Genomic DNA, 17315 nt, shown 5'->3' with positions numbered 1-17315 from the left:
GTTAGCCCCCTCTCTCCACGGGCCCCGCTTACCCCGGCTGTGCTGGGGGTCGGAGGGGGGCTCCGCGGCTGCTGGAGGGTTTTGGGGGGCTTCTGGGGGCTTCGGGGGAGCGGGGGCGCAGCGAGCTTTCACCCGCGCGTCTCTCGCCGCTTCCGAGCCTAACTCATCCCAGGGATGATCTAGCTGGGGATAGTCCTGCTTTGAGCAGGGGGTTGGACTAGATGACCTCCTGAGGTCTGTTCCAACCCTCCTTTTCTATGATAAGAAAGTAGGTCTCCTGGTCTTAGAGGTTGAAATTCACCCTCTTTACTCTTTTGGAAACATTCAGAATGCAGAATGTGCATTTGATTTGGGCTTGAAGTGCACCGAGAGCTCTAAATTAGTGAAGTTCATTTGTCTTTGAATACAAACGCCCATTTAGAGGAACAGAATGTTAATTTGGATTTTTGTGTAGGAGGAGTCTCAGCTGAACATAGAAAGAGCAATCCTTCTGCCCCTGTAAGAAGAAAGCTGTGTCTTTCTGACAGTTAGTGATGTCTTGTAAAATAAATGTCCTAAGCCCTTACTGGTAAATTTTAATAAATATCTAATTTTTACTAAGTAAAATAAAATGTATAAAGAATTAGTCAAGGCAGTGTATCTAGAACAATCAGAACCAAGAATACTGAAGAATATTAAACTTCAGATGATTGTGAGGCGATACTGTGGAGAAAGTATTATTTTTCTCAGTATCTTCCAAAAAATTGAATTGAAGCATAAAACTAAACTACCATCAACACTTCAAATGTGGGCCGTGAATATAGACATATTTTGTTAGTTCATTATAAAAGAAATGTGGAGGACCATTTGCAGTTAGGACACTTTACTCAGTTATTAGTAACTTAGGAAATGCCTTGAGGTTTGGTTTCTCAGTATGCTGAGTTATTGGTGTGATGGTTGAGTTCTGGCTGGTGTCAGGAAATGGGTATAATCCTCTGCAAAATAAACATGCAGACCAGACTCTCCTGAGACCTATATAGCCTTCATGCAGAGGTTTGGAGAAATGAGCAGAATAGAGTTGATTAACTTATGCACCCATTAATAACTCTGAGTTTTCTGACATGCACCCAAGTACATTGCAAGCCAGGATTTGGTCTCTAGGACTCACTTGCCAAAATAGGAGAATCAATTTCTGTTCTGAAGAGACAGGATAACTTGTTCAAAAGGTTGCTAATAGCCAGAATGACTCTAAGGGACCTTTAAGATGGTAGAAAACAAAATCCTGTTCTATAGCCACAGCCTAGTACTTGGTCAAAGAAAAATTGATGTACACAGACAGCAAGCAAACCAAACCAAGCCAAAATGGCACCATGGGAAACAATATGCTTAATGTTCAAGGACAACATAGTTGGGCTAAAATCAAATGCTCAGTGCATTGGGAACATTATTCAAAACAGGACCACCACTGAGAAGAAAAACCTCTTAGCTTTGTAATGTTGTCTGGGTCAGTGGAAGCTTGGCTTGCCTATACCGCAAAACTGGGGGCTAGTTATGTTAGAGCTCTTCATCTTTTCAAAAAAACATAATTTATGGATTTTTATTGAAAGCTAGGCCATTGAGACAAAGCCTCTGGTTTTCAAGGGAATAACAGGACAGAACGTGCTTGGGTTGAGATTTTTCAGACCTAATATGGGGACTAGGTACCTCTTGCATCATTCTTGGAAGAAAAGTCTAAGCCCTATAGATGCGTTTAGAAATCTCCAATACCATCTTACTTTCATCAAATGCTATTTTTCTCATTCACTTTTTCTGCTGTTTTCCTCCATTCTGCTTTGGTGTTTGACAAAGCTAATTGGCCCCAGGCACTTTATTGTTACCCTGTTAAGTAAAGTGAACCCTGTCTCAAATAACATCCTAAAGACCAGCAAGCTCTGGTTGTTTGAGAGATGGGCTTCGGAAGTTGAATGGAAAGCCACAGCTTTGTAAAGGCATGCTGCATAGGCAGCCCCAAAACAGCCTTTTCGCCTACTGTGTCACACTCCATACTTCTATCCAGTTTGCTGTTCACTAAATCTCTTTTCTTATTACTACCTGCCAGGTGTTCACATGCCTGAGTACTTGCATCCCAGATGATTTCCCCCAGATATATTGGTTTGCTTTTTCATTCCCCTGCTTAAAGTTGAATCTCATTTTGTATTTTGCTGCCCATGATTCTAAAATGTGTAGGTAATGTAGCAACAATAAACCAACTACAGAAACAGCTCTGCCTTTGGGAACTTCTTGTGCCTTAATGAATCTCCTGATTGCAAAGTTATGCATTCTAGAGACTTTCCCCCCATCCTGCCCTTCTATAGTTGTCCTTTGGATGTGGCACAGATGGATAATGGCAGCCAGAGGTGCCCATGTTGTAACTGGCTGCTGTTGCCTCTGTACTCTGCAAGCTGGAGAATATTCTGCATTCTTGTCATGTTTTCCCCCATTCTTATCCCTGAAGAGGGTAAGATCCCTATTCTCCCAGTCACTCTGCAGTATTTTTCTGTTCTCACTAGTCTCTAACTCTCTCATGTTTTATACCACGTGCATGTATCATTAACTTGCTTCTTGTCTTAGCTTTCAGATTGTGAGTGCAGATATGAAATCATTTGAGATCTCAGTGTGATTAATAGGGTCCTGCAGGAGATAACTCCCTTCACTTTGATCTACTGCAGTGTATTGCTGTCAATGTTTGTGGTCTTCTTGCTGGTCTTCATTGCACATGACAGTGGTCTTATTCAGGGCAGTTATGATGGATTTTAGAAACCAGATTCCATGATTGTGGGTAAAACGTAATTAGTTGTTAAACAGATTCAATACATTTACGAAAAAAGATAATATGATATGGTAAGAAGGGACTGACCTCAGTGGCCAAAGAGATCCCTTCCAGCCTATGTTCTTGCACACCTCTGTGCTCGTGCACTGATTTATTTTGTATGTCTGTCCCCGCCTGTGGTGAGAGAGAAGTTCAGTTCAGTGGCTGCCTTCTCTGTGATGACTACAAATAAGTTGCCAAATGGTGTCAGATATTATATTCACATATTTATGAGGTGCATTGTGGAGGAAAATCCCATGAGATCATATATCCAAGTCCAGTGAATAGTTAGCGATGGTAAATCTGTTCCATGTGGTATCCTGCAGGTAATCACTTTTTTGATTAACATTCTCCTTTCAAATGCCTTTCACAGATGTGGATATGTGTGCACTTGGGACCCATGATTGTGAGCAGGTCTGTGTCAGTACCGATGGCTCCTATACCTGTGACTGCTACGAAGGCTTCACCTTGAATCCAGACAGGAAATCTTGCTCCAGTAAGAAGACAGTGCTGGACTGAGTTTAAAAATGTATCTTACTATTTCTGAGTACAGCAAACTTCTCTTTGACTTGTGAAAACATGCTTCCTCTTTCCTACTTTCTTTCTGCTTGCAGTAAAATTTGAAGCATGAGAACCCTCCAATGCCTGCTTAAAAGAAGCAACTGAAATAACTCAAGATATTGTTTTGTGTTTGCCTCCCTCTTTTCATTTAAGGACTTCATAATAATTTAATTCTATCAGGATGACTTGAAACAGCACCCAGAAATGGGGTATAACCAGGGATGGATCGGTGGGATACACTGGTACACTTGCATCCCCTCTGATTCCTGCTCCACCCAAAGTTTAAAACTGCAGCAGCATTTCTAGTCAGGCAGTGCTGAGGGAGGCAATTGACTTCATGGCTCATTATAATCTAGCTGATCCCTTCTAAACTCTTCTTTCTACAGGTATTAACAACCCCCTCTTTTTAATGGTCTTGATGTTCCACCAATCAAGCTACCCATTCTTCAGCAATTCTGCTGTCTGTTAACTGCTCCTGGTAATGAAGCTCCTATTTCACTGCCCGGCAGATTTTTAAAATTAATTCCAATGAAGTTATATTTGTTTTAGCTTCAATCTTAAATTGAATAATGCAGCTTTAGGCCCTAGTATATTAGTAAAGCTTCTTTAATTGGAGAAAAATGTGTTGTGTTATATGTGATGATGCATGCACCTTGCCATCTGTACCTCCCTTTGCAAAATTCTAGATCCTCCCATGGGTATATCCAAAGGCCCTTGAAATAGTTGGAGTTGGGAGTAGGCACATCACCAGTTCAGCTGTCTACCAGCATCTGGGGTTAGGTGGGGAAGAGCAGGAGTGGTACAGACTTACTGCGATGTTCGTTCTCCTGACCTTGATGGGATGGGTATGTTCCAGCCACAGGAGGTTTCTTTAGCCTCAGGGCTCCAAGGCCTGGAGAGAAGAATTTCTTACTAGTGACCATCCCACAGATGGACAGCCATGAAGCACCAGGGCTCCGGCAGTGAACTGGTGCGGGGGAAAGTAGGGGAGAGGCAGGGGGAGGAAGGAGCTGTGCCTACTGCATATGGTCACATAGTGCATGACTGGCAGAGCAAAGAATAGAAACATAGAAGCCTGATTCATAGTGCCATGATTTTGGGCTGAGTCCTGTCCACAAGTAGGGGAGGAAGGATGCAGGTATTATTGAGCCTTGCAGTGCTGAATGTTTAAACACCTTTTCCACTAGTACAATCTATAGCCCGAAATGGGGCACCTCTTTACCATGCATGGGAAGAGATAAATGTTTAGGAATGGCACCCACAAAACCCAGTGTTGTGAGCAAGGATTCACCTAAACTAGTCAACAGGAGATACCAAAGAGAGGGGCTTAAGCCCTACCCTTCCCAAGGTGTTAGGTGCCTGACTCCAGACTGCAAGCAGCTTCCCTCACATGGACCCTCTCCTAGAGCCATCCCTTAATCACTCTTGCTGGGCTTGCTATCTTTCTGCTTCCCATACCCTTTGCCCAATAGCTCAGAGGTTAAAGTACTTCTAACTGTGACAGGCGTGATCACTTCAATGAATACTCTCTCACTTCTGATTACGAAAGGGTCATCAGTAATGCCATACATTCTAATATCTACTTGTGATGTGAACACTGGATAGAAAGTTTTTTGTATTACAAATCCTAGTTCAGCAAACAGCCACTGAATGGATAATATACAATATTCAGCCTTGGTTTCAATCATAATGGAAAAATACTTTAAAATGTGAAATGTTACAAGATATATACAACCTTGGTTGTGACTTTGTTCTTGTTCTGTAAAACACCTATGACAGGGGTTGATGTATGTGGACTCGGAACCCATGACTGTGAGCAGCTCTGTGTGAATGCTGACGGGTCCTTCAGATGTGACTGCTATGAAGGCTACACCTTGAATCCAGACAGGAAAACTTGCTCCAGTAAGAATGGGATGTGTTCAGCTGAAAGAAGACACTCTCTCTCTCTCTCTCTCTCTCTAATGGGTTATTTTTTCTGGTTCTGTTTGGGAAACTTCTAGTCAGCATCTATTAAAGTCTTAAAATTAATAACCCTCTTGAATCCCCTCTCTATTTCTACTAACGTTGTGAGAAGTACGTCCTTTCTAAAACTTTTTAAAGATGCAATAATGGCAATAACTGGGAATTGGCACCTGATGCAGAACAAACCCCACTTTAAACAATCCCAGCAGCAGGAAGTAGTATTTTCATTATGCAGCAAATTAACTTACTCTATTATAGTGAACACTATGTCTTAATGAACTTTTCTTCTAGTCCCTATGGGTTCATTGTAATGATGTTGTAGCATATCTGAAGACTCCATGATAATGTACATGCCAGATATGAACTGTAAGACTCCTATGACTTACGGGGCAATATGTAGTATGGGAGGTTGGCAGGCTATGCACAATGCTGCATGGAGATTAGCTGCAGACCAAGCCTCAGGGCTGGGAATGGGGCTGGAAGATCACCTACAATGTGCATCTCCAGACCTCCATTTTCCACTCCTTTGTGAAATGCACATAGCCATAGCGAATCAGTCAGGGTAAAAAAAAAAACCCCAAACAACTAGGGGCCAAATCCTGTTTCACTTAAAGGTGGCCGAGTGCTGCTTGCATGTCTACGTATATGGGTACAGAAGTGTTGCCAGTCAGGGCAAAATGTCATCATTTTTCATGATGTGATCGCTCAACAAAAATGTCTCAGTATTACACATTTAGTCCAACTGCACAGCCAACATGAGTAGTGTAGGGCCCTGGTTTGATCCTAGTGGAAATATATTTAGAAATGTGCAATGTTAAAAGGTAGACAGCTTTGGCAGTGACTATGTGCTTCCTCTGTACAATGCCTCTGACAGGAGTGGATGTATGCGCACTTGGAACCCACGACTGTGAGCAGCTCTGTGTGAATGCAAATGGGTCCTTCAGATGTGACTGCTACGAAGGCTACACCTTGAATCCAGATAAGAAAACTTGCTCCAGTAAGAATTGAATCTTGGTTTAGTAAATGCATTCAGGAAAAAAATATTTCTCCTTACTCTATTAAGTTACATAGTTATCTTTGGGAAGCTCCCTGCTAACTTTTGTTTAGTTTTTTAAAGGCAATAATCTTCTTTACCTTTTTTTTCCCTTTTTCTAGTGATGCTTTGACATGTAACACATGACCTCTCCAAACTCTTTTAAATGTAGTAACCAATAACCACAAATACTGTTTGACACCTAGCTAGTCCTTCACATCTAATGGGCCCTGGGTTATTGTAAACTCATTAGATATAAATAGCAAGCACTTCCTGACTTGTGGAAGGAGTGAAGTAGATATTGTTTTGGGGGGCTGGGAGGCCATACACACTCTCTGTGGCATAGAGTTAGTGGCATATCAGCACATAGGGGATGGCGTGTGGAAGGACACAGCTCGTGTTGGGAGATCTACTCTGTGAATTGCCACTCCTGTGTTAACTGCATGTGATCAAGCTGTATCAGAGTTAACAAACAGGTGCCTCTCTCTTTCTCTTTGGATATGATTACAAAGGAGTTCCCAGTTAGTGCCTGATGTCATAACAGCTTTTTGTGGTGTGTACACTGAATAGGAATTTAATATCCCATATCTTAGTCCCGAAAACAATCATTGTACGGCGACCATGTGTAATGGGGCTTCCTAGTTTCACTCCTATTGGTAACCTGTTTGTAAATATGATGTGTTAAAACAGTATAACTGTTTGGGAAGGAATAGTGTGCTTGCTGTGTGATAATGTATATATAAAATGCTTGCCATAGGGCCAAATATATGTGCACTTGGAACCCACGATTGCCAGCAGATCTGTTTGAATATTGATGGGTCCTACGGATGTGACTGCTATGAAGGCTACACCTTGAATCCAGATCGGAAAACTTGCTCCAGTAAGAACTGAATGTATCCTGGTCTATAATGTCTCTCTTCTTAATGCTTTAATTTTTTGGGTTTGTTTTGAGAAACTACCTGGAAGCTTATGTTTATCTCCTGTAAGTATAATCCCATTTTACTTATTTTTCCCTATTTCAGGTAAGAATTGGAGACACATGAGCCGTCCATTTCTTGTTCTAGAACAGTATCTACAATTGTTAGAAATACTAGTCAGGAATGATCCTGTCTGAATCAAGGGGTTGGTCTACTTTTCTATGGGTCTACATGTAATACCTCATATTATACAAGTCAACATATAACAACAGTTATGACTTGTAACACTCCTCAAACTTGGCAATAACTAAAGACAATAGTTATGGATTAGAAGGCCATGTGCATCATTGTGGCATGGAGTTTAGCCAAGCATATCTCATATCCTAGCCCACCAAACAGCCATTGCATGGTGGTGGTGGTTGTTATTATTAATTAGAAAATTAATCCCACCCTATCCAGAAAGGCAAGCAAGTTCATGGTTTGGGTCTTAACAGAAACACAATGAAGTATTAAACAAGCTTAAATTATATTCAATCAATGCAAGTTATCCTTCTGTAGGAGTGGATGTGTGTGCACAGGGATCCCATGACTGCCAGCAAGTCTGTGTGAATACTGATGGTTCCTACAGCTGTGACTGCTACGAAGGCTTTACCTTAAATCCGGATAAGAAAACATGCTCTAGTAAGAAATTAGTGCATTTTTTTCAGCTGAATGCATTTCTTGAAGTATTTTTGCTTTTTGAGATGCTACCCACAAAGCTCTTCAAAACTTATGAAACTATAGTCTCTTTTTGCCATTTTATTTCTGCTTTCATTAACAATTGCAACCATGTGACCCTTCAAATAGTTATTTTAATGCATTAACTAAAACAACTGTTACACTGTATGGGAATTAATTGGCATGTTATAGCTCAGGACCTCATTATAATTTACAAACCTCAGGTACGAAGTGCAACACCTGAGGAATAGGCACTGTTCAGGTACAGGGTGACCATAATAATTTGAAGGAAATCCAGGATGAGAGTGGGGAGGAGGCACCAGAGGGTGGGGGAGAGGCTGGGTTTGACAGCGCAGCACATGCATATACACACATGCACACACCCTGCCCCCAAGTGGGGCAGGAGACATACACACAACATACACACACCAACCCTGCAGCTCCCAGGAGTGGGACTGGGCAATGACCTTGCAGCTCCTCGTCTGTCCCCCCAGAGCCAGGGTGGGTTGTGGGACGCTCGAAGCCTGAGTGGCTTGTCTAGGGGCGCAGGGGGGCTCCTGCCCCTATGCGCACCCTGGCAGAGGCATGGCAGGCATGTGCCCCCAGATCTGCGTGTGGGGTGGTGGGCTGGGCTCTGCGCCCTGCTGCTGCTGCCCTGGGAGTGGAGCAATGCCATGTGTGTCCTGCTGCCGGGTGGGCAGATGGTGAGGCACAGCCCAGTGGTGGCAGGCACATGGCGCCACTCCCAGGGCAGCAGCAGTGGGGCAGCAGCCTGCCTCTGCCCCGCGCACAGATCCTGGGGGCATGTGCCTGCTGTGCCTCTGCTGGGATGCAACACTGCAGCAAGAGCCCCCCCCCGGTGCCCCTGGATGAGCCGCCTGGGCTCCGAGCGTCCCACAACCCGCCCCAGGGCCACATTCACCCCAGCTCCTGCCCCTGCGTCTTCCTCACTCCCTCCCTCACTGCGGGGGGCCTCGATCTGCCCCCCCCCCCATCTCCATTTTCCACGATGGACTTACCTGCTGTGGTGGGCAGTACTCCACCCTTAAGCTGCAGGATGCGGCTGTGTGTGACCCCCACCACAGCTGCAGCCACCTGGAGCCCACACCTGGGGCAGCTCTGCGGTCCTCCGCACTGCCACCACTGCCCCGCATTTGTGGGGGGCTAAGCCCTGTTATCCCTGGCCTTCTGCTGCATATGTCTATGGAGATTGGATTGAAGAGAGAGAGCCACCAATTTTTTTTCCTTATTGGCGTGGTCCTTGTAGCCTTATCAAGGGTTTTACCATGGGCTTAAGTGAGGAAAATATTAGGCAAATGAAACGGACATAATGGAAGAAAGGATGGCATAAACTAGGAAGGGTTACCAAGGCTAAGGGTTACATGAGCGAGCAGTTGTAAGACAGGTGTTCACATCAGCCAGTTCTGTATTTTAATTTGTTTTTAGTTATGGTATATATTGGGATGTCTTGGAATAAGCGTGAGGTATAGGTGTGTTCTGAGAAGTAGGCTCGGAGGAGATATTCTGAGGCTGTATGATACATAGCTGGGAAGAGGAGGATGGTTCGGGATAATGTGGAAAAAACAGGGAGCTGAGGAACATAGACAAGCAAACTGAGCTGGCAAGGCACAAGGCACAGAAGGGAAGATATTCTAGGGTGGGAATTATTCTAACAAGAGCTGGTCTTAGTGCTTTTAATTAAAATGACTGAAGAGTTAAATTGGATGAATGCAATTTATACTGCAATGAGCTCACTAATTACTTCCCTGTAGCATTAAAAGAATAGGAGAAACAGGACACAAAACCTCTGCGTTCCCTGAGATGGTAAATAGAAATAGCAAAGCATGACATCTGTGAAGGTAGCTAAAGAAACTCCTGCAAAAAAAAACAACAAAATTTTGTGGATCTTGGACATCCCATCAGGGTGAAGTAAATTTAAATGAAATGCAAGTATACAGCAAGAGAACATTTTGTATGGCTTGTAGAGCTTCTTAAAGGCAACTGATATGCCTAGGCTCTGCAAAAATCAATTATCTCAGTATCCAGAAGAAGGCATGCTAGATTTCATCTCTGGAGATGAGCTGCAGAAGGTGTCAGGGTATACCTGGAGCAAGGCCACGTGAGAAGCACTTGGCAGAAAAGGACCTAATTCAAGGAAAGTTTGCGTTTGTCTGTTGGAGAATTTTAACGCAAATATGAAACTTCACTGGCAGTCAGTTGGAAACCAACCATGTTGGTGTGATATTTTGAACTGACTTTTTTCCAGCTAAAGCTTGAATAGCTGCTCTTTGTATGTTGGCCATCAAGCCAGTGGAATGTTCCAAAGAAGGTAGCTGAACAAATATAAGTTCATTGGAGTCAAGGAGACACCAGTCTCAACATCGGCTCCAAAGCAAATTAATTTTTACCATTTTAAAAATGAATCCATTTAAAAATGAATCCATCCACTCTTAACGTCTAGTGTAACTCTGAATGGACATTAGGAGGTAAATATAAACCCTCTGCTGCTGAGATTCAGGCTGCTACCAACTCGCTTGCAATTTAGGAGACAAACTAATGTGGATCTTCAAATGGTAATAGTATACTAGATTGTAAAATCCTTGGGACATGTATTGGTGTACTCTATAAGTATATTGGAATGAACTTGTGTCCACATCGTTTAACTAACCATGAACAATTTTTGTGTGCTCTTAGATATCTTCGTGACCAACACTTTAGCTCAACAATGTTTACAAGATATAGCTTGTTAGCTATTTAAGTTAATTTGGATTTCCAGCTGCCTCCTTACCATTTTGAAACGGATACATGTCTAAATAATTTTTATATAGCTCAGCTTTAGCCACTCCCTGTCCCTATTCACATTGTGTAAGTTTTGATACTTCCAATTTGTTTTTAACAGGAAAGAACACGAGACTTTACAAAACTAAAAACTTTACAAAACTAGATTTCTAAACCTTGCAGTATTAGAAATATTTCATAGTTCCTTTAAAGTAATGCCAATAAAACATCTTTATTAGGATTGAAATATTTCCAACAGTGTTTGCAGCCTAAATACTGCAGTGTTCCATTAGTTTAAAACTGCCTGAGAAACTGACTTGTTTATTATCTTTGTCTCTGAGTAAACTACAAAATAACAGCACAGAAGTGGAAAGTAAATCACATTTTAAATGCTCTTGACAGCTTTAAAGCATTTTGGGTAGATACAAGCAAACAAATCCTACTGACAGAACTGGAGGGAGAGTTACCAGGTGTCAGTTGAGTACCGGTAATTGTTTTGGGTATCCATTCCTATCCCTTGGTTAGTGAAAGCTAATCCTGAATGAAACAGAGCTAAATTCCTGCAGCTTAACATCCATTTATTGTGGAATAGGAAGGGAGACACAAAACAGTTACCATGGGGCAGCAGTAAGATGACATGCAGTAAGATCCCCTCCCTCCTTTTTAACTCTGCAACGTTCGTCTGTCTGTTCATATCTAAAGCAATTTTTTCAAATGATCTTTTAATTCCCAAGATTCCTTGAGGTTCCCAAGCAGTAGTTTACCGAAGGGGAGGTGGGGTTTGCAAGTAGGGCATGAGCCCTCAAAGGCACTTTAGGAAGGGTACAAAAATAGCAGCTGCTGCTGGCACCCCAAATCCTGCTATGCAGGACACAATTGTGTTATGTCTCTATTCCCAAGAATCATAAAGACCAGAACTACTTTAACCATTGTTTCTCTCCTAGGAGTGACATCCAGCAGTCTGCTCACAACTGAAGAATCATGTAAGTGCGAAGCTCTGATTACATTCCAAAACACAATCACCTCATTCCTGGAGACACTATCCACAAAACATATCCTTTTATCCCACATTATCTTTTCAATTGCTACTATTTTAGATAGTTCTTGAATCATTTTTTTCTATAAATAATATAGAATAGGGAATGAAAAATATGGGGGAAGCAGATAGATTTCTTGTTTAATGAGGTTTTTGGAAGTGGTGAGTTGAACAATGGACCTTTAGAATACAACTGCAAGTTACAATGTCTATATTTCAGTATTCATGTAAAGAAATTAGATGTAAAACAACTTAATCAATGCTAGTTAGGCCTATTCTCTAACTTTATATATTCAACTAATGTGTCATCTAACTCTGGTATATGCTAGCTCTGATCACTTGTAATTCTTATACATTAAAAATAATGTTTACAATACAATAATACATATCCAGATTTGTCTCTCCCAGCACTGCAAAGTAATTACTACTTACAGTTGCAACAGGTTGATCAGTTACAATAATTCTGCACCTTCAAAATACCACTGAATATTATGATCATAAATATCTGATGAAAAAACATTCACTGTCAGTTCACCTTAGAGTTTTTTCTTTGAGGAATGCGTTGTTGATCCAAATTATTCTGGGTTTGTTTCTTTTTTTTTATATATAAGTACAGAGTTATATGAGACATTTAACTAACAAGGGAGGAAGATAAATTAAGGTATTGAATTTTGTGGCACAATAATTAGCACCTGCCTGGGTAAGTATTGTTAGAAACAGAGGCAGATCTGGGAGGGGGAAGCAGGGGAACATGGCTGAAACTTCTTCCCCTCAACGTTTTGGACTGGACCACATCATGGGAGGTTCTGGGAACTATTTTAAAGTTCCCAAAGTACACAAGAATTGTCCCCCTTTCCCCTTTCTGTGCTCAAAGGTACCTCCCCTGCCTGCTGCTGCTGCTTTTCACTATTCAGGCTGAGGGAACCTTTAAGGCAGCTCATGTCTGCTCCAGTGCGGCTGCATAGGGATTGGACTCAGCTGGAAACCCCGCAGCAGTGGCGATGGCCAGGAGGGTGAGTTCCCCCAACCTGCCCAGTCTCCTGAGAGCAGGTTCAGTGGGGGGCGAGTCTCCCTGCTCGTGTCCACTGTTGCTGTCCCCACTGAGCCCAGCCCCTGCGGAGCCCAGGTGGAGCGGGCAGGAGCAGCTTTGGAGCTTCCCCCTGCCCTGGGATAGTGGAAAAAGCAGCAGCAGCAGGAGGCAGGAGAGGGGCATGCCTTTGAGCACGGAGGAGAAGTGTGGGATTCTTACCTGCTTTGGGAGCTTTAAAAAAAGTCCCCAGAGACTCTGGTGGAGCTATTTGTTCACTGGGGGAAGGGGGGCAGCAAGAGAGTGCAGCCACCTCTGTAGCCTGGACTGCTCCTACACTTCCCTCTGCCAAATATTGAATCTGCTCCTGGTTAGAAGATATAAAAAATCCAGCATCTGAAAGCTGAGGATGGACAACTCAGCAAGAGTAACTAAACACTGGAACAATTTACCTAGAGTCGTGATGAATTCTTCATTACCAGAAATTTAAAACCAAACCTGGTTTAGTTTCAAATAGAAATTGTTAGGAAAATCTATGGCATGTGGTATGCTTGTAATAGGAAGTGAGACTGGATGATTAAAATAGTTTCTTCTGGATTTATAATCTCTGAAAAGTAGGAGCAAATAGCTCCCAGGCAGGAGAGGGCCACAGTTGCTGCCTGGCTGAACCCTGATTTCCATACCTCCCAGCCATGTGGAGATGGATCGGTTCTGATCTCCACTGTGGCTGGGAGGCCACAGAGATGGGACAGCTCCCTGCCCCTTCCCCTCCTCCCCCCCAGAGATTAGGACTGGCCTGTGTGCCCCCTGTCAGCTCTGGGCTAGCACCTAGGGGAGCCTGGCGCTCCTCCTGGCTGCTGCAATGGGGCAGAGCAGGGCAGGAGCAGCCCTGAACTGAATTGCTCCCATTGGGAGCAAATTTGTTCCCAATGGGCACCAGTTCAGACATGTGCCTGGGTGCAGTTTAATGCACCTGCATTTTTTCTGTGCAGAAAATTGAGGCATATTAATTCCACATGTACATGTGCTCCACTGAAAAAAATACATGGAATTCAATTTGTCTACATTGAAGGGTGTAGGGCCGGGTCATGGTGGAATTTGATCCTGCAGTTCTAGGTAATTTAGGTAATTCAAATGCAAGGCCAAAATTGCTCAGTAGCTTCACTCAAATGAAGTGATAGCCTGCACATCAGAGAATAATCTCTCACCAAGGTGTTAATGTAAAAACAAAAAAGGTAAGGCTGTGGGTAATGAATATGCTTAATTGCAGATAGCTAATGTTGTCTCTCAGGGTTACTAGAAGTCGTCCAGCTTTTGTCTTTGACTTGCTGTGAGAAGAGACCTGATCATCAGCTCTTCAGTTATATTACAATTATACAAGCCTTTATCAATCCAACATCAAAAGGATATATTCATTTAAAACACAGCCGTGTAACTGTGCATAAATATGCTGAACTTGGTAGAAGTTAATTCTAGCCATTAATTATATTTTCCTTAACAATGTCCACTAGATGAAATGTCTGACAAATTACAAACGTATCAGTATGGACAGGAGCTTGTGTAGAGCTACCATTTCTGCTTCATTTAAAAAGCTGTCTTTTTTTTTATTGAACTAAGCAAGCTTGAATATGGTGCATGGCTTAAGACATGACAGTTGGTTTGGTGTGACTGTTCAGATACCAAGCAAGACCTTTATAGGAAGGCAAATGTTTCTGTGATATAATCTGTGTCCCATAAAGTTATTAGTGCATGATCACTATATAATCAGTGTTATGATGCTACAAAAAGAGATCAGTCATATTCCTGTTTGTACTATAACAGTTGTAGGATGAATTGTTTTTTATGCCCTATTTAAGAGTAAAAAAGGAATAAAAAAAAAAAATAAAAAAAATCTGTATAATATTGAAGATATATAATATATCATCAAATGATGTAAACTGTGAAATGGCTTAATGATGTAGAATGATCATTGAATGTCTACAAACCTGTCCATTAAATGGGACAGTAATTTTGGATCTTGTAACTTTTTATTTTAATAAAATAAAGTAACAGCACAGTAAATGTTGGGAGCATTTTCTTTTATAAATTTCAGAGTGTTTTATGAACCAAGAGTACTTAATATGCACAAACCAGAATCTACAGTTAAAATATAAATAAAGCAGATGGGGGGGGGGAAATCAAAAGATGTAATCATAGAGAAGTAGGGCTGGAAGGGACCTTCAGAAGTCATCTAGTCCAACCCCCTGCCTGAGGTAGGATCTTCTCAATCCAAACCAGCCCATACAAACTATAATCTAAACTCTACATAAATCTACCCTCAACCCTGGCACATAACACCCTAACCTGCCACAGGTCAAGCAGAGGAACCATGGCTGCCAACATCCTGCTTCTATGAAATGTCAATATAAGCTCAAGAGGGCCTGGGTAGAGGGCCATGCCCCCTGCTACAGAGGAAGGCAAAACTCCCACAGTGCATACCAATCTGACCATGGGGTAAAATACCTGCTTGATCCCAAATCTGGTGATGGGTCCAACAAGCAAGACTCTCTAGCCAGGAACCTCTGGCTTTGGTCCCAGCAAAAGCATTGGCACACCCCAGTCAAACTCCCCAGCCTTGGCTGTAGCCAACACCCAATGTCTCTGAGGAAGGCGTAAAAATATCCTGGGCACATCTACATGTGTGGCTAATGAGCAGTAGCCTATTCTACTGCGCATTAAAGTGGCGCATAAAAAACCTTGCTAATATGTTAATACATAGTAGAATAGTGCATTGACACCTAAAAAGTGTGTGCTTGAGCTGCTGCACATTAGTGCAGTCTAATGTGCATTTATTTAGTATCTAATATTGGAGGTACTAAATTTAATGTGCATTAGGAAAAGCACATGAATGCATGTGTAGATGTGTCCCCTGTAGCAGAAGGTGGGGGGACAGTGTCATGGAGAAAAAAAATTGAGTCCATCCTCAGAAATTTTATTGATTTGTGGGATGGGTCCCAATGGCCTCAGGAAGGTAGGTAACAGGTTGAACTGCCATTTCGGGGTAATGGCCGGTAGTGTTAAGAGGGACCCCAAAGCGGTGATAGTTCAGCAGTTATGCAAGAGGCAAGGCTGTTTTGGGGTGAGATCTTTTGAACCCGCTGCATGGTTGGGATGGAGACAGACATGCATCAGAACACAAGGAAGAACGCGGTTCCCTAGCAAGCCTGGTGCACCCAACCCCAGCCACGTGGCGCCTCCAAGAGAAGAAACGGCTCTGAGAAAACCCCTGGCCCGTGTCCGCAACACTAGTCCTTCAGTTGGGCTGGCGCCGCCTAAAACCAGGATGCTGGTGTTTACTCGAGAAACGCAGAAATCTTGAACTCTTGGTTCAGAGATACTTTTTATTAGACCACCTGGCAGAGAAGGGTTTGGGGGTCAATCCCATATCTTGTATTAGACCAAATGGCAGACCAGGGTTTGGGGGTCAACCCCATATCTTGTATTAGACCACCTGGCAGACCAGGGTTTGGGGGGTCTGTGCGGGACGCCTCCCGATCCCGTCCATGTCGCCATGTGCGAGCTGGGAGCGATATGCGGACCCGTCTTTGTGCACGCGGGCTGTGGCCAGCAGCCCGGGCACGTGGGGTTAGAAGGGACCGCGGGGCGGTAAGGAACGCACGGGCTAGAATTAGTCACAGACGCGTAATGGTTGATTTAAAGATTATTTTACTTACACCGAAGATGGTCGCGGTGCAGGCAGGAAAACTTGCTTGAGTTGCGGTTACAGACAGGAAAGGAGAGAGGCGGACAAGAGTTCTAAACTCACGAACTCTAGCCCAATCCGGCTGAAGGCTCTAAACACGCGAGCCCGTCGTGTCAACCGAAGAAAGTACTCGTACAAAAGAGCTCTGAATAAACTCACACAAAGTTTGCTAGGCTCCGTGGAACTTGTGCTCTGAGGTAGTCCGGTCATCTGAACAACTATGTCAGTTGTTCCAGCTGGCAAGAAATAGACTCGCACAAAGTTTGCTAGGCTCCGTGGATCCTTTTGCATGCAGGGAGGGATACGTCTAGGAATCTATCCATATAAATGGCGGGAACTCTTTGCAACGAGCATTTCTGTGCTGCAACAAAGAAATGCACCCTGCAAAGAAAGCTACTGGTGGCAGGAATTGTTTTATACCGGGGTTCTCTTTTGCAGCAGAAAACTCCACCGTGCAAAGAAGCTGCAATTTAGCGGGAACAATTTAGCAGTGCCGAAGCGCACACAAACAAAATCACACCCTTGGGTTGTGACAGGGTCAACCCCATTGTTGCACAATGGCTAGTTTCGTGCCCCTGGAGGCTTGTCCAATCCACCCCTAGGAGAGAGTCACACACACAGGCTGGGTCCAAGTTTAGATTTATTGTTTGCAAACAAGTTCGACAAGGGAGCTTAATTTATTTAAATCCGTGTCGACCCCAAACAGAGTCTGGGG

The 17315-nt window shown here is 43.1% G+C and overlaps 1 protein-coding gene across 1 annotated transcript in view; it reads left to right on the top strand.

Annotated features, from left to right (window-relative positions):
• Nucleotides 1–14908, top strand: part of MATN3 (matrilin 3) — a gene marked incomplete at its 5' end in the record, with an annotated part of 22729 nt that extends 7821 nt beyond the window's left edge. The window contains 7 exons of the mRNA XM_006030629.2: nucleotides 3201–3323; nucleotides 5168–5290; nucleotides 6225–6347; nucleotides 7141–7263; nucleotides 7859–7981; nucleotides 11740–11847; nucleotides 14367–14908. Coding sequence (XP_006030691.2) covers nucleotides 3201–3323; nucleotides 5168–5290; nucleotides 6225–6347; nucleotides 7141–7263; nucleotides 7859–7981; nucleotides 11740–11847; nucleotides 14367–14422 — 779 coding nt within the window. The remainder of the gene's footprint in view (nucleotides 1–3200; nucleotides 3324–5167; nucleotides 5291–6224; nucleotides 6348–7140; nucleotides 7264–7858; nucleotides 7982–11739; nucleotides 11848–14366) is intronic.
• Nucleotides 14909–17315: the final 2407 nt, after the last annotated feature.

Source organism: Alligator sinensis, unplaced genomic scaffold (assembly GCF_000455745.1).
Source record: "Alligator sinensis unplaced genomic scaffold, ASM45574v1 scaffold200_1, whole genome shotgun sequence".
Classification (NCBI taxonomy): Eukaryota; Metazoa; Chordata; order Crocodylia; family Alligatoridae; genus Alligator; species Alligator sinensis.
Note: the sequence above shows the minus strand (reverse complement) of the source record. Positions and strands in the feature narration are given on the sequence as shown.